The sequence below is a fragment of the Dromaius novaehollandiae genome, chromosome 2 (genome assembly GCF_036370855.1).
Source record: "Dromaius novaehollandiae isolate bDroNov1 chromosome 2, bDroNov1.hap1, whole genome shotgun sequence".
Classification (NCBI taxonomy): Eukaryota; Metazoa; Chordata; class Aves; order Casuariiformes; family Dromaiidae; genus Dromaius; species Dromaius novaehollandiae.
In genome coordinates this window covers 50,739,211-50,766,987 of record NC_088099.1, presented here as the reverse complement: position 1 = coordinate 50,766,987, position 27,777 = coordinate 50,739,211, and the positions used below count along the sequence as shown (strand labels likewise).

The following is a 27,777-nucleotide window of genomic DNA, read 5'->3' as shown; positions in this document are numbered from 1 at the left end:
AGCTCATCATTAAGTCTCAGTGAACTGGGACACGTGGCTTCACAGATGTCACTCTTCACTATTATATCTCTTATGATTCTTGCTTACTCTAGCATAAATCAGAATTAGAAGCACTTTGCAGTTGTCAGAGTGAATGTGGAAAGCACAGTCTTCTGACATTATTCTTGTTTTCTTTTATTTTGTTCATTTACTTGCTAATCTGTAAAATTCAGTAATTTGCAGTGGGTCTTCCTGTCCGTGGTCTGAATTAGCAACGATTTACTGTATTAAATTTGTTCTCACATCTGGCACTACTAGAGAATACTGCCTCATTGTGGCAACTGCTGTTGCAATCATATTCTTACCTCTAAAATCCAGATTTCTGATTCTGTTCTAGCTCTGCAGAAGGATTCTCTCAGTTAAAATTAATTTTTGGATCAAATTTTTAGGATATCATGATTAATTTTTAGTAAGAGGAATGTAGGGTGTCAATTAATGTAACATACATTGTTGTGGGGGAAGAATCCATTTTACTGTGTCCTGTGAAGTAGGATATTTTAAGTATGCTTGTGGTGTGTTTGCATATTGCATGGATTTTATTTTATAGATGATTTGGTAGCAGCCAAGCAATACACTTACCTGTGTACTTTTGTAGTTTTTATGGGTTGATTACAGTATGGCTTTCAAGTTATGATGAGATTTTTAATAATTAATCATGCCTTTTTGCCTGTATTATTAAAATGCAAAACTAAATCTCTATGCAGACGTAAAATGTGAAGTACTTCCAGAGCTGTTTTAGGTTTTACAAAAGCTTCGACCTTCCTTCAGTGTTTTCTTCCCCGAATTAAAAGTATGCGTAACTCAGATGAGAAATCTTACCACTGCTTTATAGCAGTAATGATGCTTTGGCATCTTGACCTTGCAAGAACTATCTTGGCTGATCTGTGGGGTTGTTTGTTACTTTGACTTCTCTCCCTAGCCTAGCTCCTCTGTAGCTGTTCCTGCAAACAGAGACTGCTGTAGTACTAGAGAAGGCATTTAACTTTGAAACACATATTTACCAAAATGCTGCTAGTCAACTCATGTAGTGTATTGGAGCTGCTGTGTGGTTCAGTTTCTTCAGGCCATACAGAAAATGGGATGTAGACATCTGAAACAGGTCTGCCACACTTCAGGAATATTCTGAGTAGTGTTCTCTCATGTCGTCTTCTTGGTCCATGAATTCACTATTCCCTTCTGCAGAGTGCCAGAAAGCGTACAGGGTGGAAAATGCTTCTACTTAACCTAACCTAAACAGAGTAGATACATACCCTTCTGGAAAGGGGGAGCCTTCCCAGGTTCAACATGGCATTGAACCTGAGCCTTCTACTTTCTGGATGTCAGTGTATTAGTTATTAGACTGTTATACAGTTGAAGTGAGTGTTCCCTTCTCCTCTGTCCTCCTTTTAAACTGAGATACCAAGTCCTTCTCCGTTCCTTCAGAGAATCAATGGCAGTTTCTGTTTCTTTCATGTCCCCTCAATCTGTGTAGCTCATTTCAGGGCTGTTGATTGTGAAATGCCAGGACTGACAGATGTCTTGGGAGAAGGATGTGGCATATGTAGTCCAGCACAGGTGGATAAAGGCATTCTTGCAGTCCCTGCTCAGAGCTAATGCTCAGGAGAGGGGTAGGAATGGATGAGCTTTTTGTTTAGTATTTTCTGTATGTTCGCTCAAGCTTACAAAGTCCAATGTGAAGACTTGTTTGCCAGTTGTGTAGTGGTTTGTGTGTTTCTGTTGTTGTTGTTTTTTCGATAGGAAGGTGGAGGAGGGGAAAAACAGTTAAGAGGCCTGCTTTTCTTGCTGTAATCTTGTGCTTGTAAACTTGCAAATGCCTGGTTGGGTCAGATCCTTCATGATCGATTGCATGCTCTAACTCCACGTACTGGCTTTCTCCCTGACCTGCAGTGATTTGCCTTGGGTTGTTGACTGCCCATTACACTAATAAGCTGAATTTCATGCTTTAGATTGAAGTCATGTGGTGAAGAGGCCAGTCATCCAAGATACAGTTGTGTATCAGTGCACTACTGCTGTGATTTTGTCTTTCTCTCCCTGGAATGAGGGAGACAGCTGGAAAGTAAATCGGCCTTATGCAGTCAGAATACTGACAGATTGATCATTTCCTACGATACGTTCTTTTATGAGACAGTTACTACTAAATAGAGAAAATAAAGAGCTGAACGTGATTTGCCCAGTTCAGCACTATAAAAACATGAAAAGTGAAGATGGAAGAAGAGACTGAAGTAAAATGAGATTATACAGGAACTAACAAGCCAATGACAGTGAAATACATGTTAACATACACCAAAAGACCCATGATCTTTAGCAGCTGTAGGGTGAAATTCTGTAACAGTCTTTCATTAGGAATATGCTGTTTTCATCGAGAAGATCATTTTGGGCAAAGGATGTGGGTTTTACATCACATCTTGAACTTCCACTGGGATATATGCTTGTGTATCAGTTGGTAGACCTGATATATAGGTATAAAATGGTCATGATTTATTTTGAAGCCTTTTTTTAAAAATGGTATTTGTTTTTATCTATTGAAGGTAGATGACAGAAATGAAGTCCTCCAACTTAATCTTTAATCTTTTCCAGTAAAACATCTTTGTCATTTAAATAAACTGTTTCTAAAACCTAGAACCTTTTTTCATATGCTATGTTCTGTCTCTGGAAGAGTGCCATTTTTAGGTGGGAGATGTCATTCTTCTTTTTTTTTTTGGGGGGGGGGGGGAATTTACTGCTGACCTCAATTTTCAACAAAATAAAATGTGGTTTTAGTAGAAGTTTCACACTTCTGCTTTTTCAGACTCAGTAGTAACGCTAATGTATTTCTGTTAATTTCCTATATAGGCTAAAAAATCAAAAACATGCAGTGCTTGCCTTTGTCCTTCAAAATTTAGAATTCCTACCATTATAGTGTATCTTGGCACTCATCTAGACAAGGTATGCATGGTTATTGTAATAACTTGCATTAATATGGAACATTTCTTCCAGAGGGAACCAAATGAACTTCACGGTTTCTTTCACCTCCTCAATAAAACAAAACTAATTTTGTTCAGGAACTTGCAAGCTATTGAGTTCTGTAAACAAATCTCACATAAGGTTAGTGCAAGGCTAAAAGGACAGTATTTTCTGTTTTGGTTGTAGAGCAAGATGTATGTGCAGTAAATTTCAGTTAAAGTTGGTTTGGGCACAAAAACTAATATGTTCTTTCATGAGATCTTTGCTTTACATCTTATTTAAGACATGGCACACCAGATACAGATCCTTATATTAAAGTCAGTGGGGCTGTTAATCTGAAGAGGTAGCTTTGTATTTCTCATGAGTATGCTTTTTCCTTCTCATTTTGGGGTATTTGTTAATTTCCAGTGAAAAGGGAAGAATATCCACAATGCTGTTTACTGCAGCATCTACAATTTCTCAGAGTTTAAAAAAGAATTAAGATGACCATTCTTAATTATGCTTCTTTTGAGATATCATGACATAGTAGCTGTTGTGGAAATGAGTTTGGACAGTAATGTCATGTCAGTGTTTTCTTTTGGCTCAAATTTGTTTTGATCAAGTGTGCTGAGATAAACCAGAACACAAGAGTTCCTTTTCACGTTCAACACTTACAGCTTATTTTTGTCACCAGATAAAGTGTGTGACGGTTTTTTATATTGAAAATAAATTTAGTAAAAGGGCCTTGTGCTGGTAATTTAATTACTAATGTAATTACTTATTCAGGACATTCATTAAACAAAACTTTCTTTTAAAATATGAGCTGTTGTGAAGGAGCTCCACCATGAACAAAGTACTTGTGTTATTCTGGCTTGGAAAAATTACTATAATTTTTCCCTTTTAATACATATACGATTATACAAAGAATTTCTTATGGTAATATAAGACTTTTGTGGAAGCTGATATAATGCCAAACTATAATGAAAATAGAGATGGGGTATGACTATTTAGATTCTGACAGTCTATTGAAGAAAATAAAGATTGGTTGCTTGGTCACAGAATTGAGAATATATTTATTAGAGGTTTTTTCTCAGTTGTCTACCTGGAAAATAAGTAGTAGAGTTGCTGAACAGAGTAGAAAAGCTCTGGAGTTTAGTTTAGTCACTATAAAGCTGAGAATGTTCAAGTGAAGAGTTTTTTTTTTTTTTAAATGAAATATTTCAATTGCAAATATCTGGATTGAAGGAGTTTGATTGTGACTCCTCATGTATCAATTTTATTAATACCTGGGAGCAGCAATAACTTATATTTAAAGCCAAGATGATAGTGCATTATGGAAATGGATGAAATTTCAATAAAAATTGCTCATAAACGAGAAGTGTTGTAGGATATTCTTGTCTGCAGTGCCAAGGGATTGGCGGGATCTATTCCAGACTCCTATTTCTTCCCAAATAAACTAACAGATAGTTAGATCACTGTGAGTGGCTAGCATAAAAAAAATCCAAAGAAAAGATCAAGAATATGGCTTAACTAAGTTACAGGTTAACAGTGCTGAAGGACTGAAGAGGAAGGCATCTTTTTTAAAAGGTGACTTCTGATCAGCTTTCAGCTCTAGTCTGAAAGAACCAGATTCCTTCCTGAACAAACACTGGAAACCTAGGACATGTTATAGCTGAGAAGATGCAGGGAGCTTTCAAGAGAAAAACAGAAGCCATTCCTTCCCAAACTTTCTTTTATAGCCTGGAGGAGCAGGGGTATTGGGACAAGTAGAATAGGAGAATGATATTCCTTCTAATCCTACCATGTCCTCAAAACCAAGCGCTACAGGAGAGCCTGCTCTAGGTGACCTTGCTTGAGCAGGGATTGGACTAGATGATCTCTAGAGATGCCTTCCAGCCTCAGCCTTTCATTGATTTCTGGCAATATGAACGTAGAGTGCCATGTAATCTGTGACTGAGGCTTATAAGTACTTCTCTGTGCAACTGCTGCTTATCCTTTTATTCAGCCAAATAATGAAGATGCCCCTGTCCTTTCTTCATTTATGTTTGGGGGGAGACAGGCTAAGCAGTCTGAGAGAAGAAAATATCTTTCGGCAATAGTTGAAAAAGGTCCAGAGAGAGCTCTGTGACATAGCACTTGTGCCCTTCTCTGTTACTTAAGAAGGTATAGTAAGCCTGCGAGCTTTTCTTCCCACCTGACTTTTAAAAGCAATGAGCATGTCAGCCCTGGGCCTTTTTAATGTTGATATACTTCCTCCAACCCATATAATCTTAGTTTTGTACCTGGAAAAGTATGTTACCCCCACTTTTTAAAAATAACTAAGGCTATTTTTTTAGGAATGTCAGATCAGACAATCAGTTTGTTGTGAAAGCTGGTGAAAGAAAAGTATGTATTTTGAAATTTATGATTTTAAAAAGGGCTTTCTATCTTGGTGATATACAAAGCTGTCTTTTTGTTAAGTGAGTTCAAATTCTGCTGGAGATGCACCAGTATGGTTCATCCTAAGTTTTTCTTAACTGACTTATGTTCATTTAATGAAGTCAGATTTTTTTTCCTCTATTAAAGAAATATATGCAACCTGACTTACAGTCTGATCTTGGTCAATATAAAATCGTAAGTCTGATTACACAAATACAATTACATGTGCAGACAAACACTGTGGGTTATTATATACCTCATATCCCGTTGTCTTCTTTACCCTGCCAATGTTCTGAAATGATTTTGTAACAAAAATTGAGCATACAGCAGAATTTTGTGTACCACTATGGACTTCTCCTGAAGCTTTTTTAAGCAGACTTTTAGCCTGGATTGAAATGCAGTATACGCAATTTCAGGTAAATGGACTTGTGGATGGGATGAAGCAATCTGTGCATGACAAAGAGCAGAAAATAAGAATAGAAAGAGAGAGAATAGTGAATATCCATAAGAGAGGAACTCGATCACTGTGACATTTTTCTCTCCATTGTCAAAGAACAGTCTCTGTTGTTGAGGGATTTCTGTGGGTCTGTGTGTAAACGTGTATCTAACTTCTTCATTCTAGCATTAAACTAAAGAGGTCTGTATTGTACAATATTTAGTGATACCATGTGCATAACTAACTAACTTTATAATGTGGCTTCTCTTTGTCAAACATAAGATCTGTTTTAAGTGTTAATTGTTACTTTAACACTTTAAGCAGCTTATCTATTGTAAGAGTGACTAGGAAATGGACTACTTGCCTTGATTTCCGATATTTGTCCTCTTGACTGTTACAAAATGCAGACAAGTGATATCTGTTCTTGAAAAACCTTTCATTTTGTTAGGTCTTAAGATGTGGATTATTGAGAGGGTCAAATTCAGTGAATGTTTTCAGTGTGGAAGTTTTAATTGCATTTAAGACAGACTGTAAGAAATATTAAGATTAGAATATTACTTAAGCAATACCTGATCATATACTGTAAGCCTAGGCTGTCCTGTTACAATATGTTAATTTGTTGAGCAGAAGTTTTCTAGGGAATGATATTATTCTTTGTAATGACTTTGAAAGCTTAAATTTTGCATTAAATTTGAGATTTAGCAAAAAAGTATTACTCATGAAGGTGAACATCTGAAGAGTCTGCTGTGAATAAGTTATTTCAGTTAAGGCCCCAAGTAATTTTTGTTTTAGAAACTGTTTTGGCATCTCTCAAATTTTTCTATGTAACTTGCTACACTTGCTCTAGAGGATTTGCCATTGCATATTTCCAGTATGCATAATGTGAATCTACTGGAAAAAGACATTTGAGGCATCATGCGTAAATATTTATAAACGGCTGTGATACATCTGGATCAGAGGTGTTGTAATAGTGTGAAGAAAAATTAAATCCTGAAAAAAATGAATTCCTTAGAGGTTAATGAAATATTGACAGATATAGACTGAGAGTTCATATTAGACTATATCTATAAAATTACATATAGTATTGTGTGCGCATGTGTACATAAAATATATTCTGTGTATAATGTATGAAAGTCAAAACTTTATAGTAGCTTCTGACTCTTTAAGTATACTTGATATTTAGTCTTCACTAACTGACTAAAAAACATAGGCAGTGGGGCTGCCTTGGTGAGAGGATTTAGGGCTAAAATCCCCCTTGTAATATATGCTCACAATCAGCTGTGGCTGCTGAATCAAAGGGACATTTTTCTTTACGGATAGACCCACAGATTGTATATATGAAAAAGCAGTATTAATTTTGACAGTTTCCAAAAAGATTATGATGAAGACCTGAAGGGAAAGCTTGTTATGACAGTGCTAATTATAGTTGTTAACTTGATGCTGAAGAAGAAGAATTTGAATGGCATCTTTGATCTCCAAGTATCCTCAACATTTTGTGTCTCACACAGCTGTAGCCCTACAGTAGGGCGGGAGTCTCTTCCTAATGTCTATGGCAATTGCTTAAAAATACCTTTATATCCTACTTTTTTTTCCCCATTTTCCACTGTTTCCATTGGTGTGGAAAAAAAATTGACTGGAAATGTCTTGCTTACTGCCCTGTGTGGAGCTGCCAATGCATCTTTTCTTTAGTGAAGCACTTCCATGCTTTTTGGAAAGTCAGAGTCAAACTTCATACTGAAGTGCTTCCCGTGGGAAGAGCTGCGTGGGTATCCTGCAGACCAAAGGGAAGAATGTGTCCCAGAGCACAACTACATGTTCTGTCTTTGAGCTGCAGTGTGGACACACAACCTTGGTAAGCTCACCCCGCCAGCTTCTTGTGCTTGCCAGTGTCCAGCGAGGCGTTGGTATAAGGACCTCAGATGAGAGGACAATGGAGTATTTTGTGATGTTCTGGTGAAAATTTCAGGGCAGACGTGTATCTCAAAATTTTTGTAACTATTCTTGACTGTATTTTAGCCAAACTTTAACGTACTCTTTGGCCACGCAAGTGGGATTAGTGAAGAAGGGACTAGATAGTCCTTTATTTCTATGGCACTTTTTCCTACAAAAGTTGTTAACTTTATTTTTTGAAATACTTTTTCGTAGACTTTAACTCATTGGTTATGTTCTGCTTCCATAGTAGACCTGAAGAGCTAAGCCAGAGCATACGCTTCCAGTGTGACCTTTGGTAGCTGAATGCATGTAGAGCATCTGTCTCACTTGGGGGAGGGTGTGTGTGGGGGAACTTGTCATCTTGATTTCACTTTCACTTCCGTCCCATCTGTTTGTTTTTGTTGAAGTGTTGTTTTGTTGAGTGAAGGGTGAATTCTAAACTTCAGTGATAGCCTAACCAAAATGGGGGGGGGGGGGGGAGGGGAGAGAGCAATACTCCTTGTTTGTTTTGTTGCAAAAGTTGCAACTAAATGTTTGGGGGAAGGAAATACTGTAAAAACAAACAAATGACTTGCCCCCTCCCCCTACCTCCAATCTTAGTAGCTGGTGAGTTGTCTTATTTGGAAAATTAGAGTGAAACTTAAACTTTTTCATACTTTTATTGTTTGCTATACTCCTTGGAACACTTAATTGCATGTCACAGGTTTAGCAGTATTGCTTAGAGATAAGCAGCTCATGTATTTTACGTAGCCTCATCCACTTTACACCCATAATGGATAAAAAGGCAATAATAGTTGCCTCTTTTGTATAGTGTAAGAACTTCTGACTGTTCTTAAGGATTATATATATATTGCTGAGAGCTCATAAGAGCTGCAAAGACTGTGCTGTTTCTGAAACTAATTTAGTGTGGAGATAGACATGTTTATAGTTGCCCAGATAATTATATATATAGAATTACAGAAATTAACACTGATAGCTGAAGTTACCAGCATTCAACAAAACTAATAAAAATCACCAGGAAAAAAATTGGAACAAATTGATGGCAATTCATTCATGAAATAAATAGATCAAGCTCTAGTTCGTACATTGCAGTACCTTCAGTTCATGCATTCATAATATTGAGTGCTACTTTTTCTCTTCCATCTTTCAATCACAGAAAGGAGGAAACTTACTCATTTGACTAACTTATGGCATAGAATCTTACAAAATTTCTAAATCTAATTTCAATGTAGTCATTTTTATGTATTTCTTGTTGAGGGCAACTTTGAGGTGTTCCCTCAATATAATTTAATATCACAAGTATAAATTAATATAATTACAAACATATTTTGCATTTCTTTTTAAAATTGAGGATGACTATGCTTTCAACACATGGCACTTCAGAAATAATTTTGCAGTGAATGATTTTCTTCTCTGATATTTATGGCAGCAAGCTCTTTCCGTTTAAATGGTTTTCCTGTGATTTAGACGTGCTTGGGAAAAATATAAGTGCCTCTGATTTATTTTGCGTTTTGTTGACCTTTGTGATTTCAGATATTCGCCTAGCTTTTGGTATCCGAGATAGAAGATATAATGGGGAGAAAACTGGATCTTTCTGGCTTGACCGATGAAGAAGCAGAGCATGTGCTTCAGGTTGTTCAGCGAGATTTCAGCCTCCGTAAGAAAGAAGAAGAAAGGCTGAGGTAAGATAAAAACATGATCAGAAATGCTGGCCATCTTGGGTTATAACAAAGTGATTATCGGGGAAACTGGAGAACATGGTTGTCTTGGCCTGCTGAGCTGACATAACTCAAATAATTAGGCTGGTGTCAGAGGCCCACAATCTGATCTTTGATATGTTGTCCTGTAGTTGTTAGGGATGTAACTTGTTAGGTAAAGCACAATTAGACAGTTGTTGGGGGGGGAGGGGGGGAAGTCTATGTGGCAGAAATAGCAGAACTAAACTTTTACAAGAATATTAGCCCAGCAGCTCGCTACACTAATCAATGACCAGCAGCTCAGAGCAGCCCACCAACCAGTAACGGTCAAACAGTCTGAAAGATGCTGTCCACCTCAAGCATCATCCATCTCAGCCCAAAGGGGGTTGGCATGACTCGTATCTTTGGGGATGCCTGATCGTGGAGGACCTCCAGGGACACCTGGGAGCAAGCTCTCCTGGCCCAACCCAACGTGCTTAACGCTCTTCTGCTCCTGACTACTGACAACTGCCGCTCCTGTTGGGAAAGAAAGGGGAAGCAGAGTTAACCATGTTTCTATAACTTCATATTGTTCTATGCATTAACTATTACTCCTTCACAGAGGCAATAAATGTCAAACTCCTTCATGCAGACCCAGTTATTGCATAGTAATTCATGTGTGTGTTTACTCTGTCCTGACCTAAATCACAACAATGGTCCCTTCAGCATCTGTGCATGTCTGTTGGGATGGCTAGGCAGCAGTTGTCTTGAACGTAAACTTTTGTTCATGTTCAGAGAATTATTTGTTTGCTATACGTAGTCAATTCCTTTTATTCAGAGACTCTGCCTGCCTATATGCAGACATTTCAAGGTGAAGAATTGAGCCTAGTCACTTCCTCCTCTTTCCCTCAAAATAAACAATGGGTCACATTATCCATTTTATTGAGAAGTTAACTTTGCTGTCAGTCATCTCTGTAGAAAATGGTTGCAGACAGAAACAACCCAGAAGTCCCTATCTGTAATTGCTGAATGCACATTCTCTTACCATCACACATGATACTTGTTTCTTTATCACTTAGCATCAAGCTGAATTCAGCAAAACAGTAAGATGACTGAAATAAATGCTTGTGCGCTCTGTCTGTAAAAATCTGCAGTGGGGAACTAAGGGGAATCCTGTTTTTGTCAACAATTGTTTTCTATTACTATTTTCCGAAACTTCTTGGAACATTAGCAACAAGAAGGAAGACTTGCTGTATAGCCTTAATTCATTTTCAGCATGTTGTGCAAGTTTTTGCTTTGTATTGATAGTACAGACTTGCTGCAGGGAGAGAAGACTGGGTGCGGATGGCGCTCATAAGAATTTTTTTTTTCTGTTTTGCAATGGGTTAAGCTGATGGTTTTGTTGTGAAGGACTATCAAGAACAAAGAGATTCTAGAGGCAACTTAGAGAGGCTGTGTGTGGCTGGTTGTATCCGACTGGAGCAAATATACCACAGTTAGGTGAGATGCCCCAGCAATTGCCATGCTATAGAACTAGTTCCTATAGTGACAGGAGGAGGAAGTTGTAGGTCACTTCCCCCCCCCCCCCCCAAAAAAAAAAAAAAAAGGGCTCAAAAAGCCTGTTAAGTATGTTTTCTGTAGGTGTTTGTGTCTCATCATCTGCTGCTGAAGTTGTCCATGAGACTTAGTAATAATTTAACGATTACATATTTATGAAATGCTGGAAAGGCAGGAACACAGGGACTCAGCCCAACCATATCCGAGGATGTAATTTTTTTCTTTTGAGTGTAGTTCATGTCTTTTGCAAGTATTAAAGTATTTTAGAACAAAGTGCTTCTCATAATGAATGGTACTGACAGTCAAAGTTCTGAAGTACACGTTGATATTTAAGATATGAATTTAACTAATCTTAATGATCTTGAAGATCATGAAATGAAGCTTGAAGTTTACTTCTGACTTGAAAGTTATGACTGTTTTTTATCAAGGCTACATCATATTATTTTTTTGAAAAAATAGTTAAATGGAAGGATGTAGCAACACATTTTTCTGTCTTACTGTGTAATATTAATTTCTTTTGGGAACAAATTTTCCACCTTGCTACAACAAAGATTTGATTTTTCAGCCTTTAAGAAAGCAGAGTAGTTACTATGTCTCCTTCCATGTTCTTGGCTTTACTGCATTGGTTTTCTAGGAAGTTATCAACTGAAAGTCTACAGTATAGTTTCACTTTATAAGTATTGTCAAAGTTTTAAATGTATTTTTGAAAGAATAAATGGGCATACATATTTTATATTAGACTCCAGTTACTAAAATGAAAAGTTCCATCTGAAGGTGAGGGTTTTTTGTTCTTGCAGTTGATTTCAGGTACCAACTTTAGACCTTACGTGGAACTTATTAAAGCTTTCACATGTGATACTGTATTATAAGAGAGTTTCTGTGTAGTTCTTTGTACCATAGATAATATTTATTTATTTACACACCCCTCCCCCCAATTTAAGTAGCTGTTTCCTCAGACATCTCTCTCTCTGGGATTGTTTCCATTAATAACAATTATTTCTAAAGATCAAGAACTGCTTAAGGTAATATGGGAGATGATTTCCACTATGTCAGGAGAAAAATGCAAGGCTAAGAGGACTGTAAGGGGTTGACTTCAATTTCACTTTGGCAGTGGAAGATTAAGAGTTCAGAAACATACAAGAAGTAGAAAAGTATCTTCTCTCCTAACAAATGTGTTTAAGATAGGAAAATAAAATGGACAACCATTCCAGAGCTAAACATAAAAGACCTATGTCTCTTACAACATTTCAATTGGTTGAATGTTAATTTATATTTCCAAATGCTGTAAATAAAATGACGTAATAAATGTATGGAGGAAGTTCTGTATTCTTGCCTGGGTAGTTCCGTATATCTGTTCTTAGTGAAATGTGTGACCTTCATATACCATAGGTAGCAATTTAGCTACTGTGAAAGCTTGGATTGATGTATCCTTTGAAAAGAGATGTAATGCTACTGTACTCTTTTAAAATTGTGTATGAAAAAAAAAAAAGTCAAGGACTTTTCTTGAATTCTTTTTAAATATTTATGAATAAAACTTCCATACACACTAATGCTCTCTTCACGGTAATGTGGTTTTGTCATCCCTTACATGAGAACTAGGTAAATTCTGAAACGAAATGTAACATGTGGAAGAAGCCATGCTCATCTTTTGTATTTTCTGCTGCAAAGCTGTCTTGTACATCTGTGCAGTGAGTGTCTTCAACAGTGGTTCTGATTCAAACGTTTCTCCCCAGTTTATGTTAGTGTTACCAGACAGGTCCATAATTCTCTTCTTGAGAAGAGAATTCACTTTTTTGTGAAACAATTAGCCTGGTAAAAAAAAACAATATAGCTATAAGATAACTATATGTAATTAGTTATACTTAGTGGTTAGTGTGGTTAATTTGTTATGCCTGGCTGCTTCATATCTGTGCAGTTTGTTTTTTTGCTGTGGCTCTGCCTGGTATCACATTAATAATATTTACTGTTCTTTGTTGCTTGTTCACCCATAATCTTTTATTTGATTATGTGTTGGTTCTGTTCTTTGGCAGTAGTGTTATGTTTTTATTTACTCCAATGTTAGTGTAATCATTCAGAGTCACTGAGGCTAAAATTACAACTCAGACTTGTTAATAGATGGGCTTTGTTTTCTGTGAATCAGTCAAACTGGGCAAACCAGGCAGATGTGGTACAGCTATAAAGGTGCTCCATTTGAGTTGCTCAGCATGCATGCTCAGAACTAGACTAGTGTTCTGGCCTTGCGTACTTCACCTCTGCCACAGAAGCTCTGCAGGCTGCCCATGGGCTACCAGGACATTACTTGTCCTAATTTGCTTTCAGAGCAGATTAGCTGGGTATGGTCATTGGCTTGTGTGTTTTTATGGAGATTTTATTTTTTTTTTAATTTCAGGCTTCATGCATCTGCAAAATGGCAGCACTGGGGAAGGCTGGACTGTTTTGAGGGTTGAACTTTAATATTTTGCTATGTATAATCTTTTGTTATATCTACAATTTCTTTTTTTAAAGAAATGGCACAGCAGAGCTTGTAAGGATTTATGAGGCTTAATGCATGTTTGTGAGAAAGGCCTCCTTAAATCTGTAAATGTGTAGAAGAGATTCCTGCCTTGTACTTGTTTCTACTTGCTACCAGTGTATTTGGCTTTCCAGACTTTACAGATTTGCCACTGTGCCTTCAACATCCCCAGCTGTGGCCAAAATCAATTCTCCCTTTTGTTATGTTTTTACTGTTACTACTCTATAAATGTTCTAGTTCATTTGATCAGGTCAGGAGTGCTGTGAAGTCAGGATGTTTTAAATGTTAGTGGAGTGGTCATTTTACAGAGAGAATGATTAATGTCATCTTACTGCTTGTAGAGGTTCCTAACTAGCTCTGTTTCAGCTGTGCGGACGAGTTAAAGGGTGACTGTGCTAATACTGACTCTAACATTCAGAACAACTGCAAAGGAAGGAAGGGAAAGAGGCAGACATAGAAAGGGCTGCTGGGTTGTGTTGGGCAGGAACCTTCCAGCAGCTATTTTACTTTAGGAGGCTATGGCCTAAGCCGCTTATTCCTGTCTTCCTATAGCCACTGGCTAATAATTTTCCATTGCCATATTGAGTGAATGCTGAATCAGCTATTTCTATGGTGATATGCTAATGGTGAATCTTAAAAACCTGCACTGGGGAAGAATGGAAAATGTTTCTTCATCAGTGAGAATGGTTTTATTTTGTTTAATCCACTGTTCTTAATCACCTGGGAAAATACATTTACAAGGAAAACTTATTGACCTTTCTATACCACGTGAATGTGTGGTCATAATGCGTTATTCATTTAATCTAGCTATGTAGGCTCACTGGAACAACATGAGGGGAGTGTTATGAGTCTAAACATCCACTGTCACCCCCAGCCAGGACATGTCACTGTCTTGTCTGATGTGTCTTTGGTATCTTGTTGGGGAAGATCATCTTAGAGGTCTTTATTTATGCATTTGCACTTTCAGTTGTGGTAAAGGAAAATAAAACAGTCATCTGTGATCAAAAACTATCTCCAGGATTGTTTTATTTGCAGGAAAAAAAGTGTGCATTCATGCTCAGTGGAAGGCCTTCTACGCTGTGGCTGTTCTGGTTTTTCTTTTCACCAGAAAATTGGTGAGGTACTAGGACAAAGCCTAGTGCAGAAGAGGATGAAACAATTTTTAAATGAACATTGTTGTCTTTACCTGCTCTTTATTCTTTCTGTTCCTGTTGTGTCATAGCTCACTGGAGCATAAGTTGGCTCATGAAGAGGCTTTTTAGGAAGTACCGCCTCATACCTGACAAAACCCAGAAACCGGTTATACACTTCTTGTCATATCACAGTAGGCTTCAGCGTATGCACAAGTATGTCTCATGGATCTTGTGATGGATGAAATGTAAAGTCCTCCCAACCTCTGTTTGCAGAAATGTTTGTGTCTCACATCAAACTGCCAAAATGCCAAGTCAGACATTTGGGTAAATAGCTGCTTGTTGAATCTGCATACTAGTTCCTGTTCCACCTTCCTATAGCAGGCTTGTGTCAACTACCTTCAAAACAAAACAACTGTCCTTGTGCTCCCCTTTTCCCCTCACCTCCCAGGCTGAAGCAGTTTCACGGCTGTTTTCCTGGGGAGAAAGGAATGGGAAGTTAGTCTCATCTGTTCCACAGAGTTGCAGCGGATGAACTTCTTATCAGTACTTTGTTTCCTGAAATGATTTCATAACGTGGGTCTGCCTGTTCTTCAACCCAGTGAACAGTGCGAGGAAAGCACAAAGAGCGTTCCTCTCCATCGCTCTGATTTTTGTAGCAGCCAGGCACAGCTCTGGCTCCTGTGCCTGCTCATTAACTCCTTGAGGAGACCAGAGAAGGAGGTGGTAACATGCAACTTTTCCCTTTTCCGCCTGTTAGTCCTGAGAGCAAGGTGACACGGTGCTAAGGAGAATGATCAGCACTTTACGGGCTGTCCTGATGCCTGTGATAAAAGGCTTGGAGTGGCGTACTGCTGCTCTGAGGGAGTATGCTCTTTGCTGTTCCCAAGTTAGCACAGCTGCGTACTTCAGTGCAAGGCTGTGCTGAGCTGTCATAAGCTTAATATTCGTTTATGTAAATTTATTTTTGAGTGTAACAAATCACTCATCAGATTCTTAGTTTCCACTTAATATGTTATTTTGCCACTTCAGTGACAGTGATCCTCACATCTGTGTGAAATCTATGAATGTGATTAACTCTTTTGCTTTGGTTTATAAGACAAGGTTAAAGTATATCTAGGGCAGTATCACTGTATCTTGGAGATCAGGTTGACTAATAAAGTTAAGATCAAGACATTTTTATTAATATAGCATCACAAATTTTGCTGTAAAGAATCAAAGTTGCCTGTCAAAAAAACAGTGACCTGGATGAATTCTTCAAAAAAGCTGGGTGGCTTCAGAGTCGGTAAGGAGGATATGCTTTAAATGCTTTTAGAAAATGTTATTTGTCATTAATTTCAATAAATGTCATTCTGAAAGTGTGTTGCTTGCTTTCAAATAATGTTGTTTGGGGGGGTTATGTAAGGAAGCAGGCATTCCAGTAATCATACAATGTAGTAATGTAACATGCAGCTGTGTTTAGTTGAGTCCACATCTGTTCTGCCTGTAATTTGTCCCAAACTCCCTGCTCTAACACAAGTGTGGGGCCTGGTACAATGATGATGTGTAGGTCCTGCTGATTCAGCATTGCTCCCTGCCCTAACTATGAACAGAGGAGGTGATTGCAGTTGACTATGTGGAAGGACCTAGCTTATGCTTTACAAGCGATAAAGTAGTATATTGGAAAGTGTCTAGCATTGATAGCAAAGAACTTCTAGCTTTTTAAGTTACAGGTTTGGGTCCAGTTTTATTTTACCTGAGGATCAAAGACCAGAGTACTTGCAAAGACCAATTTAGGCTTAGATTCCTCTAAACTGATTCTGTGCACCTTTATCTTTTTCCTTGACTTCAGTGGAGCCCACTGTGAGTATACTTGTTATCTCAATGCCATATGGGTGCTATAGGGAAAGTCTGGTCAGGACTGCTCAGCAACAGTCATTTTGCAAATACTCATTCTCGTAACTGTCATTCTTGAGTTTTGCACCAAGTGTTTCAATATGGGTAATTCCAGACATGAATTTGGCTTCTGCTTTAAATGTGTTTACAAATACAGCCTCAGCTGAGAGAAAATATTGGTGAACCAAACGTGAAAAAACATGAGAATCATGTTTACGAAAAGGTGCAAGAAGGAAAAAGCCTAATTTTAGTGAATATTAGAGAAACTTGTAAAGAAAGAAATGTCCCCAGGTAACACCTTCAATACTGAACAGGCTGTGGGAGACCCAGCTGAAGTACATCCCACATACCCTCAGACCATGCAAGTCTTGCACAGTATATCTAGTTAGTAAAGAAAGTGACGTGGTGTTGCAGAAACATAAAATTTATTGCAAGCTTAATGTGGTCTTTGTCATAGGTTATGACTATTCAAATTAATAGTCATAGTTTCACTCAGAAGAGTGAGCATGCCTAGCGTTAATGAATAGGCATAACATAAAATCAATATTTAATCTCGGACATCCATATGAAGAGTCTAATCTGTTAAATGTGACTTGCAGGAGTAATCCTCTCACCTGAGTAGTCCAGCAGTGGGAGGAAGGGATGTTCTCTTGCGTATGGACTCCTGTCTGTACAATTGTGCTCAGTTGGTGCTTGGTGGTACATGCTGCAAGGACTACTGTCATGCTGAAAATAGTTGCTGAAAATGTTAAAAATCTTAAGCACCTTTTGAAGGGAAAGTGCTTCAACTTTGAAAAAACAAGATACCAATCATGTTAACTATGTTACTCAGTATTAAATTATCTGAAACTTCTTTGATAGAACTCAGTGTGCTATCATTTAGTTCATTAAAAAACTTACAAATGTTCATGCACTGATATGGGGAAAGTGCTGATGCACAGTTGGTAGAAGAGGTTGCTGGGGAAGCTGTAGGATCTCTGTTAAAGCTTTCTAAGGGCAGGGCAGACAAGGCTCTAGCTGAAGTAAAGGCTAAAATTGTTAAAGGTGAAACATGAGTATCTGATTCAGAATCTGATGCTTCTGAAGATGAAAATTGTAAGCAGTATTGCCTGCAAAGGTGGCTCTCTGGGAATCTGTTGTTGGGGAGAATGGGAAAGACAGGACAAGTGTCAGGTCCTGGACAGCTGAATTTCAGGATCTCACTCCTGAGGAGAAAGTTCTGGGCAAGGTATCAATACTTGGCCAGTGTGGTTTAAATTCAAAACTGGAAAAGCCAAATTGATACTGTGGACTGTGTGACTCGCCTCCTGGATACTCTAAGTTCATGGGCTTGGTTTTTACGACTTCTGTCAGCTGTTCTTGCACTCTTGTGTTCAAATAGGGATTATTGCAATTACGGAAGTGATTAAAGTGGCTGTAACTGATGTTCTGCATGAAGATTTCGGTCACTAGGCTGTACAAAGTCCGTGGCTTTTTTGGAGGACCGTAGTTTTAACTAGCTTAGGGAATTTTAAGAGTCAGGATCTTTTACCAATGTTCCCTAACTTACAGTTGCTGTATAGGCAGGACCCAAGTCTAACTTAAGTGTCTGTTTCTCTATTCAGGTGTTACTGTAGTATTACAATTTGTATTTACTTTCCCAAGTTACAGTAAAACTTGTAAACAAACATGTAAACGAATGCTACATAATGTAATTTATTTGTGCCTTGTTCTTCTTATTAAATTTGACAATACATGGATGCTCTAAATAGATTTCCATACAACATTCACTAAGAAGTAGTGGTATATGCCAAGTCTCACAGTTCTGGATGGACAGTATTGTATTTAAGATGCATTTTTTGGTGCCAGAAGGGAATGGTTTTAGTGTGAGTTTCTATCGCAACATGTTATACAATGTCCTTGGTTGCATCAGTCCATTTGTGGATCTGTCTGAAGCTGCATGACTTCCTATCTTAAGTATTTTCAACCTTGGTTTTCAAGAAAATCAGAGATACTGCTCGTCGTTCTGAAGTTTGTCAATTTGAAACATGACTTGTAATTTAAAGGAAGCGTTTTTCTAGACGTTTGACTTTATAAACATGCCTTATGAAAACTTAAAAGTATGCATTTATGAAAGACTGTTCTGCTTTTACCTACAAAATAGTAACTGTTCTTAAAAAGCCCTACTGTGTTATTTCAGAGACAAATAATAATTTTATGGAATATAAAATTGCTTGGAAACTGGATTCACTGATCTTTCATTAAAGAGGAAAAAAATGGGTCAAATCAAGGGTAGTCTTTGCCTATATTTATTTTTATTCTTTTTTGATTTTTATTAATTTTTCTTATTTTGGGGACATAAAGAATTTGTTCTGTTCTTCATGGAGATGTGCAGGCGTTTTGTGTGGCTAATTTGTGCGCCCTTCACTGAGAGCAGGACCAAGAACAGCTGTAAGAAGCATCACCAGAAGATGGCAAAGTGGAAAAGGACTGCCATGAAGTTGAGTTGCCTTCATGCACTGAAGTCAGTGCAGGGCTGTTTGCTGCTGCCAGCATTTTTGACTATGGACAGGTGCATGTTGAATACTTGTTAATACTTTCTTTCTGAAACCTGTTAGGAGCCGGAAGCCTGTCAGAGAATCTGCATAGCCAAAAATGATCAGTGTGTGGAAAGGACAGTTAAAAAAAAGATAAGGCTGCAATACTGGAGAGAGCAAAATGAATTTTTTCTGTCACTGTTCACCATGTTGAAGCTTAGGGAGTGTGTCATAGGATCTGCCTCAAACTGCTGAATCAGCAGAGGTCAAAGTGAATTCTAAAAAATCACAGTTGTGAGTTTGTATTCATCTAACATTTCATCCGTGAAATTCTTTAGATCTCTTAATTGTCATGTCCAGTTTCTTGACGCTAAACCAGAGTAATGGGCAGTGCCAAATGTGATACGAGCCGTCTAAAAACTGTCCTGAATCTAAGAGCCTGTGTCATGGAAAGGAAGCTATTCTATCAGTTTAATGTTCATAAAACTTGCGCTGGATTCTTCGTCATTCTGCCTCTTTCCAAACTGGACTGTTATACGCTATGATCTGCCCACTTTCCAGAAATGCCACAGTGTGCAAACTAGAAGGGAGCTTGACTTCTGTGTTTAAAAGCATGTTCTGTGCTTACAGTGAGTTCAAAGCAACACAAGACAACTTTTGGAAGGGAAGAGCATGCTCAGGTAAGAAGTATATCTTAGAACTGGCTGAGCTTTCTTTGACAAATGGTAAAACTTTCAGCTTTTTTCTTTCTAAATGAAATTGGTGGATATTTTCAGCCAATGGAAAAGGGGTGTGTTACATGGAGAAATTCAAAGATGTCAAAACACTTTGTCAGCACTTTCAAAATGTTGTTTCAGAAATGTTTGTGTGTTTTTGGAGACACTTTCTAACAGTAGGTACACTTGGTCACATGCTAAATAAAATGGATTCGCTTATGTCACCTTTGTGAAAATAGTTAAAAAATAATGAGAGGGAATGGGGGGAAAGGTAGTTTAATACATTAAATTTTGCATCTATTTCTCAGCTAAGGGTTCCATGCAAGTTAGATACCAGGTTATTGTTGTAATGGGTACTACTTAAGTTTGTGCTCCTACTTTTTGATAAATGTGAGGTAATTACAATTTACCATTGAGGGGTTAGGAGGCTCATGTTTGCCTTGGGGTAGGAGCATACATATGGGCGGTTGCTACAAAGTAATATTTTTACCCTGTAATTGGATTTGGGGTAGTCTGTTCTTCTACTGTTGCCCGTATTTGTAGATGGTGTATATTTGACTCTGAGGTTAGTGGTGGTGTGTTTTGCTGAACTGCACACTAGATTACATGATAAAATGACTTTCTATGTAAGTGCCTGTTCATTTGTTTGTTTGTTTGGAATGAATTATAATTGGTCAATATGACAATTGGTTGTACCTCTCTTCCTTTATTGCTTTAATCCTTTGATTCTTCTGCTAGTTATGATTTCTATGAAGCTTTCTTGAAAGAAGCTGAACTCAAATATACTTTTTTTCCCTTTTGCTCTATTATACCTATTAAAAATTAGAATGGGTGACATCATTTATTATACATTTTGACTGGTATTTAGACATCATGAAGAAAAATACATAAATCTCTTTATAAAGCTGGCTTACAACAGGACTAGTATCTTCAGAAATTACAGGTTTGCATTAATGCAGTTCTTCAATGTATTACAGAGATGCAAACCTGCTACAGCCCTGTGGCAAATTAGTTGTGGTTCTTGCTGCTGCTCAGATTATAATTTGGCTAGTAAATATTGAAGGTTATAAGATGTAAATGGTGTTCTGATTCCTCAATGCTTTCTCCATTATAGGATAGTCTGGAAACCTAGCTGACTTTTGTCAAGCATGTTTGAAGTGAAATAGTTTGGAAACAGAGCATCAAAATTCGCCATTTGTTTCTCAATCAAAAAAATCTTTAAATTAAGGAGCAATTAGAGAAGCCTGCTTGAGGAAGTGTGATTTAGAGTTGTATGCTGCAAAAACATTTTGTTGGCTGAGACTTGACAGAAGAAAAGTCTCTCCAATATCTCTCCTGGCTGCTGTGACGCTGTCAGTGAGGTTGGCTGATGTGCTGGTGGCATGTCCTACTTTTTCTCTTGATTCTCATCAATGCATCAGGGCTTTTCATTTCTGCTCTGAACATAACACTGAGGGAGGGGACCATTATATTTGGATACAAGACTTGTTCATTAACAGGAGGACAGTTCCTTAGTATTTCTGCAGTGGTCCTATGGCCTTTGTATAGTTCTTGAACCTTCTGGAGGTGATTAGTTTTTTTACTTTTTTTCCTTACTGATTTTTTTCCTTAATTTTTTTTTAATTATGTGTATAGGAAAATAAAATACATGTGTGCTTCTAGCTGGCATTCTAAAAATATGATTAGTTTTAAAGACTTTGTTTGTAAGACTCTGTTTTATCCAGACTTCAGTCATCTGGGAGGTAATTCTGTGGCAGTCTTCCATTGCCTTGGTCACCCAAAAGAATGAAACTGTCTTTTGAATTGATGCCTATGCAATTGATGGCAAGATGTCACGTGACATCTCTTGAAAATTTTACTGAAAAGGATTGTGGATTAAGAGGAAAATGGTCATACTGATGACAGCTGTGCAGTATCTCTTGTTAGATAGAAGGCCATAATCTAAATAATACTGTCAAAAGTAAGGAAGTCTGTTCTGTATTGCAGCATATCATTTGAAGCTTGTATGTGCTTTATAAACATTGTCTGTTGATTTATCAGTGTTTTGATATTACAGGTAGCTGCATTTAGTGCATAATAGTAAAATGTGAGGTCTGTGTTTCAGATATGGATAACTGGTCATATATATGACAAAAATCTAATTTTACTGTGAATTGATTAAAAATTACTATGAATGTCATATTCTCTTTCATATTCTGCCCATTCCAGTTCTTCAGAACAGTTCTTTATTGCTGACATAAAACAAACAACTGTCTGTTCACAGGTAGTAATGAATAACTGGGTTTTAAGGCTGTGAGTCTGGTAAAAATAATAGTGGATTTAAGTTCAGAAAGGAACTCCTGAGCAGTTTATATACATCAGCCCAGGACTGGTGGATTGTCTGTGTCTCAAAAGGCAAATTACGGTAGCCCGATCATTGTTTTTCCTTCCATCATGTGGACTTTTCTTTCTTTTTTCCCTTTAGACTTTGATTGCTAGTATTGTATATAATTTCATCTAATCAGCACAACCACACTGGCAAAGTTTCTCTTTTAGAGTGCCAGAGTGGGTGACAGTTGTGGAAGACAGCCATGGGAATAAGATTTATAGCAAGTCAAACATATGTTCTTCTTGTTGTACTGTGTTAATGTGGGTTAGATTTTGAGCTCTCTAAAGATGCCAACTTGGGATTTGAAAAACTAGCTTATCTCCAAGTGGCCCAGTTTCAGAGAGAGTGAACATTTAGATTGCATTAATAATAGCGTAATAATAAAACGCTCAGTTGTTTGGATGACAGTTCTATCAGCCAACTATGACAGATTTTTCTGGCTTAGATTGCATCAGTTGTCTGTAAGTAACTGCTGAAAAATGTCCTTTAAATGTTTTTGCGGTGGGTCTGAGAAGGGACAGTCTTTAAATTCTTTACACTTGTCAAACTCCTAAGCTGTTTTTTTTTCCCCCTTGCTCCATTCAGAATAAAAATGAGTACAGAATCAAAGTATTAGTAGCACAGGAGGAGATCACTTCTCAAATCAAACAAAACATCATGCTAGTCTTTACTACAGTCCATGAAGCCCTAACAGTGTTTAGCTGACCAGAGGTTCTCTCAAACTTGCTTGTCTTTAATTGGTCCAGGAAGCAGTTCCAGTCACTTAAAAGCGAAGTCTTTCTGCCCATGGGTAGTGTAAAAAGATGTGGCAGCTCATTTAATCAACTCTAGGACTCAGTTTCATGAAAGAAAGGACAGCAACTTCTTCATCTTCTGCAAACAGACATTCATTTTGTAGGCTGCTCAGGAGTACTCAGTTTTGACCTACCTGCCCCTGGTTTGGCTCTGACATTGGCACTTTTTGTGGCAACTTGGGTCATTTCAAAATTGTCCATTTGCCTGCTTTCCCTGCAGTATGCTGTAGCTGCATTGGTTAAGTAGGATATGCCTCTGATGCATCAGTCATTTGTGCTAGGGATGGAAGTTGGAACTCTTAGGATTCAGCAGTTAAGCAGTGTGGCGGGAGACTATTGGCTTGGGAATTCCTACATTAAAATGCTTTTCCACTCAAGCAGTCCTGGCAAGCAACACCTGCTTTGAATAAGTTCACAAAGAGGATAATGTTGCCAAAGGAGAGTGTGACTGTCTGGTGTCCTCCCCTTGAGTAGAAATGGTGATCTTCTTCTTTTTTTTTTTTTTTTTTTTAATATATATATACACACACACATATATATATATGTATGTGTGTGTGTATGTATATATATATATACGCACACACACACACACACACATATATATATATATATAAATCTTAGTATTGCAGGGATTGGTGCTTTAGCAGTGATGATTAATGTGGTGAGTAAATAAGCAATGCATAATTGTAGTGTATGTGAACAGGCAGATATTTTGGAAACAGCTATGATGCTTTCTTCACTCAGTGAAATAATCTCCTAATCCTGATGCTTGCTGTTGGCTACAGAAGAGTAACCTCTTAGAAATTTGGCAGGAGGTTTCAGGCATCTCTTTGATGTCTCCACATTTAATTTGCTTATTGTGGTGGGATTACCTTTGATTTTGTTTGCTTCAGCATTTTACAACACTTTGTAATAGTGATTGGGGTTATTTGAGGCAAGGGAGTTTGGGAAGAAAGATGGGGAAGGAGGAGAAAAAAAGACATTTTAGAAGCTGCTGTCATCTGGTGAAACCAACAGTTCATATTCATTTTGTCTTGCATATCTGTTTTCATGATTTGGCTGCCTCTGGTATGGTTTATGAATCTAGTTCAGTTAGCTTTTCTTGGATAAAATTCCTCTTCAGTATTGAGTTTTTCTTCACTCCCAAACGAATGCTTTCACTTCAGGTAACAGTAGTTAGCACAGAGGATTTAAAGATGGGACTTGGCCTCTGTCTTTCTGAATAGTTAAAAACAGACAGGGAGGCACATCAACTTAAAGAGCCTTAGGCATTTAAGCTACTGCATTTTGGAATCTGATCCTACTTCCCACCAAACATTTTAGGTGCCTAATGTAGTAAAACTGTGACTGAATTAGCTTATGGTAGAGATGCTAATGGATATCAGTTTTTGTGACGCACTCAAAAATTGGTTGACAGAAATAGCAAACTTTTTTTTTTGGTATGCTGCCAACCTTAGAAAAGTAAACATAAATCCTCCACAGATATTTATGACTAGAAAATATGTCACGTGTTAGCAGCAGTTACATTTCAATGCTGCCATATTATGAGTAAAACATCACCAGATACCTTATGTTTGAATATACGTTAAACCAATTTATAGTTGGGATTTTTGTTTACCCTTTGTATTTGGGAATGCAGAAGAAAAATTTGAGGATATTAAAAACTTCCCAGACCCCTCTTTCTCATCTCTTAAGTGTTTTACTTAAGGAATAGAAAAATTCTGATGCCTTATTGATGGTGAAGGGCCTGATCTGCCCTGGAAACACTAGGCATTTAATGAAAGGCTCAGTAAATAATATCTTTGGTTCCTTCACATCTCCTGCAGATTGGCCAGTAGTGCTCCTTAGCCCTCCGCAGAGCAAAAACTGTATAGTAATCTTGAAATCCATTTAAGAAGGGCCCATATTACTGTCATTGTCTTTCTAATGAGCTGTTCTGACTTAGCTGAGGTAACTGTCTGAGAGGAATGGAACAGGGCCTTTTTCCATGTAAACAATAAACCTTTGGTTGTGTAATAGCTATTACTGGTTTATTTCCACTGTTACTTCCATTTAAAATATTCTGCGTACCAATGATAAGAATGTACATTAGAAAGCTGGATTAAAAATAAGCCTGAAACACATGATCATGAGATGATTTGCCTATTGTATTTCATCATATAGTCATATGTAGATTATTCTCAAAAATCAATGTGTTGTGATACATTTTATAAATGTTTTGGAAGATTTGGATTTTAGGAATCTTCATTTCTCTAGAGTGAGGTTTCAGAGGAGGCTGTTTGTATTCTAGTGCTGAACAGATGTAACTATACATATGTAGGCATGCATATCATAAGATTCTTCTTTTTTTTTCTTCCCCCCCCAACTCCTCCTCCTTCTTTGTTTTCAATATTTTGCTGCTTAGCAAAGCTTTAAATCCTGCTAAGGGTTCATCTTCCTACCTGGGTTATGAGCTACTATTATTCCCTCATTTGATTTGCTCACACATGATGTGCTTCCCAGAAAAATAAAATTTAAGGTTTGTTTTAATAGGTAAGCAAATGTTTAGAAGATTGCTACATCTTGCCACAGTTTTGGAGGTTGAGGCAGTAAATATTCTGCTTCTATGGCCATAATAAACCACACAGATTGCTTATTGTGGAACACTTGTGTTATATAATTACCATTTGCGCATTATTGACTTCAGTAAAAGCAACATAATGATTCTTTTTAAACAAAGCTTGGAGTTTCGCTGATGGTAGATTAATAAAAAGCTGACTGCTTTCCTGGCAAGAATCGTTCGGCAGGGTATCTGCTTGCCCTAATGATTTTTGTAAAACCTTGTGGAATTACACAAAAAAAACTTGCTGGAAAGGGAGCCTGACACAGTGAGGCTCTGGTAGAGGAAATTCATATGGTCAACAGCCACCATTAAAAGCAGCAAAGTCTGCTGTTTCATGTGGACCAGAATCTGGTTGTCATTGGCATTGCAGTGGTGCCCACTGTTGGTATTGAGCACTGCAGCTGCAGGAAGCTCATCTTTGTACTGGGCTTGTGTTGGGGTACTTCAGCATCCTGCCATTTCCTGGCTTATGAAGTGTGTGGTTGGGGGAGAAAACATGCGCTCGTGTCACTGAAATGAGTGCCTGTGTGTCTCCATATATAATACAAGATGGAGTCTTGAAGCTGTCCTGTGTGATGCCCCACGTTGGGGAAGAGAGGGATATAATTTAAAAGCCTTTGACCAAGATGCTGCAGGGTGCAGCAGGTATGCCTGGCATTAGGTGAAGTCTCCTATTTACTGTTCCGTGGTGATCTCTTATTAGATGAGTTCCCTGTCCGCTTACTGGTAGCTCTACAGACTTGACTGCTGCTGCAAAAGTAGAGCTGAGTTCTTTCAATTTTGTGCCTCACTACCCTTTTAAATCCCTGCATTATTAGTGAAATGGTGTCACTTGTACAGCCTTTTCATTACTAGTAAGGTTGCATGATTGTGAGGAATTAGATTTTTTGAAAGATATTGCACAAAGAGTAATAAAAGCATCTGTATTTTGAAAGATATTGCACAAAGAGTAATAAAAGCATCTGTATTTCAATTTAGCACTGTTGTGTCATCAGGGCTTCTGGGAAATAAGAAGTTATATGCTTATTTTCATCAAACAAGTATGACTGTCAACATGCAGTGGGAGTGAGTCTGCAGCTTAAAAAAAATAGAGGAGAGTTATATTTCAGTTGAGGTTAATGTTTCTGGAATCATCACATCATGAACCCATGCCTGATGCACTAACACCTCTATAATTAAAATTTTAGACATACAGAACCTTTTATTTGAACCCTTTTAAAATGAGTTTTCTTAAAATGTTTTCACTTTGCCTGGGTTAAATAGAAATCAGATATCATTTTCTGTATCTGTTAGTTAAAATAAGCCTTTCATAGGAAACATTTTGTCTATAACTAGGGACTTAAATCTTTCCCTCATTTAGAGAAAATTGTAATTGTTTAGCTACTTGAGTTGTATTTTGTCCATCCATTTACAATTGTCAGTTGCATGTTAATGAGTAAAGATTAAATCATCATTTGAAAAGCAGATTTCAGTTGATTAGAAATATATATGTACTGGACAATACACAATTTCCTCTGCTTTAGCTTGTTTCCGTTAGTGTTGATGGGTTATCTGCCACTAGCTTTGGTTGCAGAAGGTGAAGCTGCTGTTAAAACGGTAACAGTAAAGTAAGCATTGAAGCACTTTGCCTGCTAACATTTGTCTTGCAATGAGGGGAAAAAAAATTAATGACAAGGCACATCTGACAGATTGCAGTTTGTACTGTAAATATTTTGGATGGCTTTTATTTCTGAACTCATCACAAGGCTTTGGTAAACAAGTATGTAAAACTTAGCCTTTTGTTTTTAATGGAATATTTTTTCTTAACACTGATGTATGTACTATGATTGGGAATATTACTCACACTCCAGAATAAGACATGTATCTATATACTGCGCAGTAAATTGCTGTAGAGAAAGTTGCAAATGTTGTGGTTGCAAGTGCTGTAGGAGTTTCTCGTTTGATCACATGAAACATCTTTACTGTATGATTAAATTTAGGCTACAAAAGAAAATTAATTATCCTATATTTGACTTTTGTAAAGTAGTAAGGGAAGAATTTTTTTTTTTTTTTTAAACCACTGGAGAGTGTACTTCTCCTCCTCCCCCTTGCCTGCCCACCCCACCCCACCCCCCTGCTCCAGTAGGTAAGGGTGACATTTCTGCCTTCTCCTCTCTGTTTGCAGTTGAAGGTTTTCTACATTTGTGATTTGGACAAATGTGATTTGGACAAATGTAATAGTTGTATCTATGGTCCGCTATAACTTTTTATTTACTCCAGAACAAATTTGCTTCTTTTTTGCTTG

The 27,777-nt window shown here is 37.6% G+C and overlaps 1 protein-coding gene across 3 annotated transcripts in view; it reads left to right on the top strand.

The window, feature by feature from the left end:
• Positions 1 to 27,777, top strand: part of MYRIP (myosin VIIA and Rab interacting protein) — a 236,885-nt gene that overhangs the window by 6,316 nt on the left and 202,792 nt on the right. For all 3 annotated transcript variants that reach the window (XM_064506443.1, XM_026094089.2, XM_064506442.1), the window contains exon 2: positions 9,281 to 9,429. In XM_064506443.1, the coding sequence (XP_064362513.1) occupies positions 9,320 to 9,429 (110 nt within the window). In that variant the 5' untranslated portion in view covers positions 9,281 to 9,319. The remainder of the gene's footprint in view (positions 1 to 9,280; positions 9,430 to 27,777) is intronic.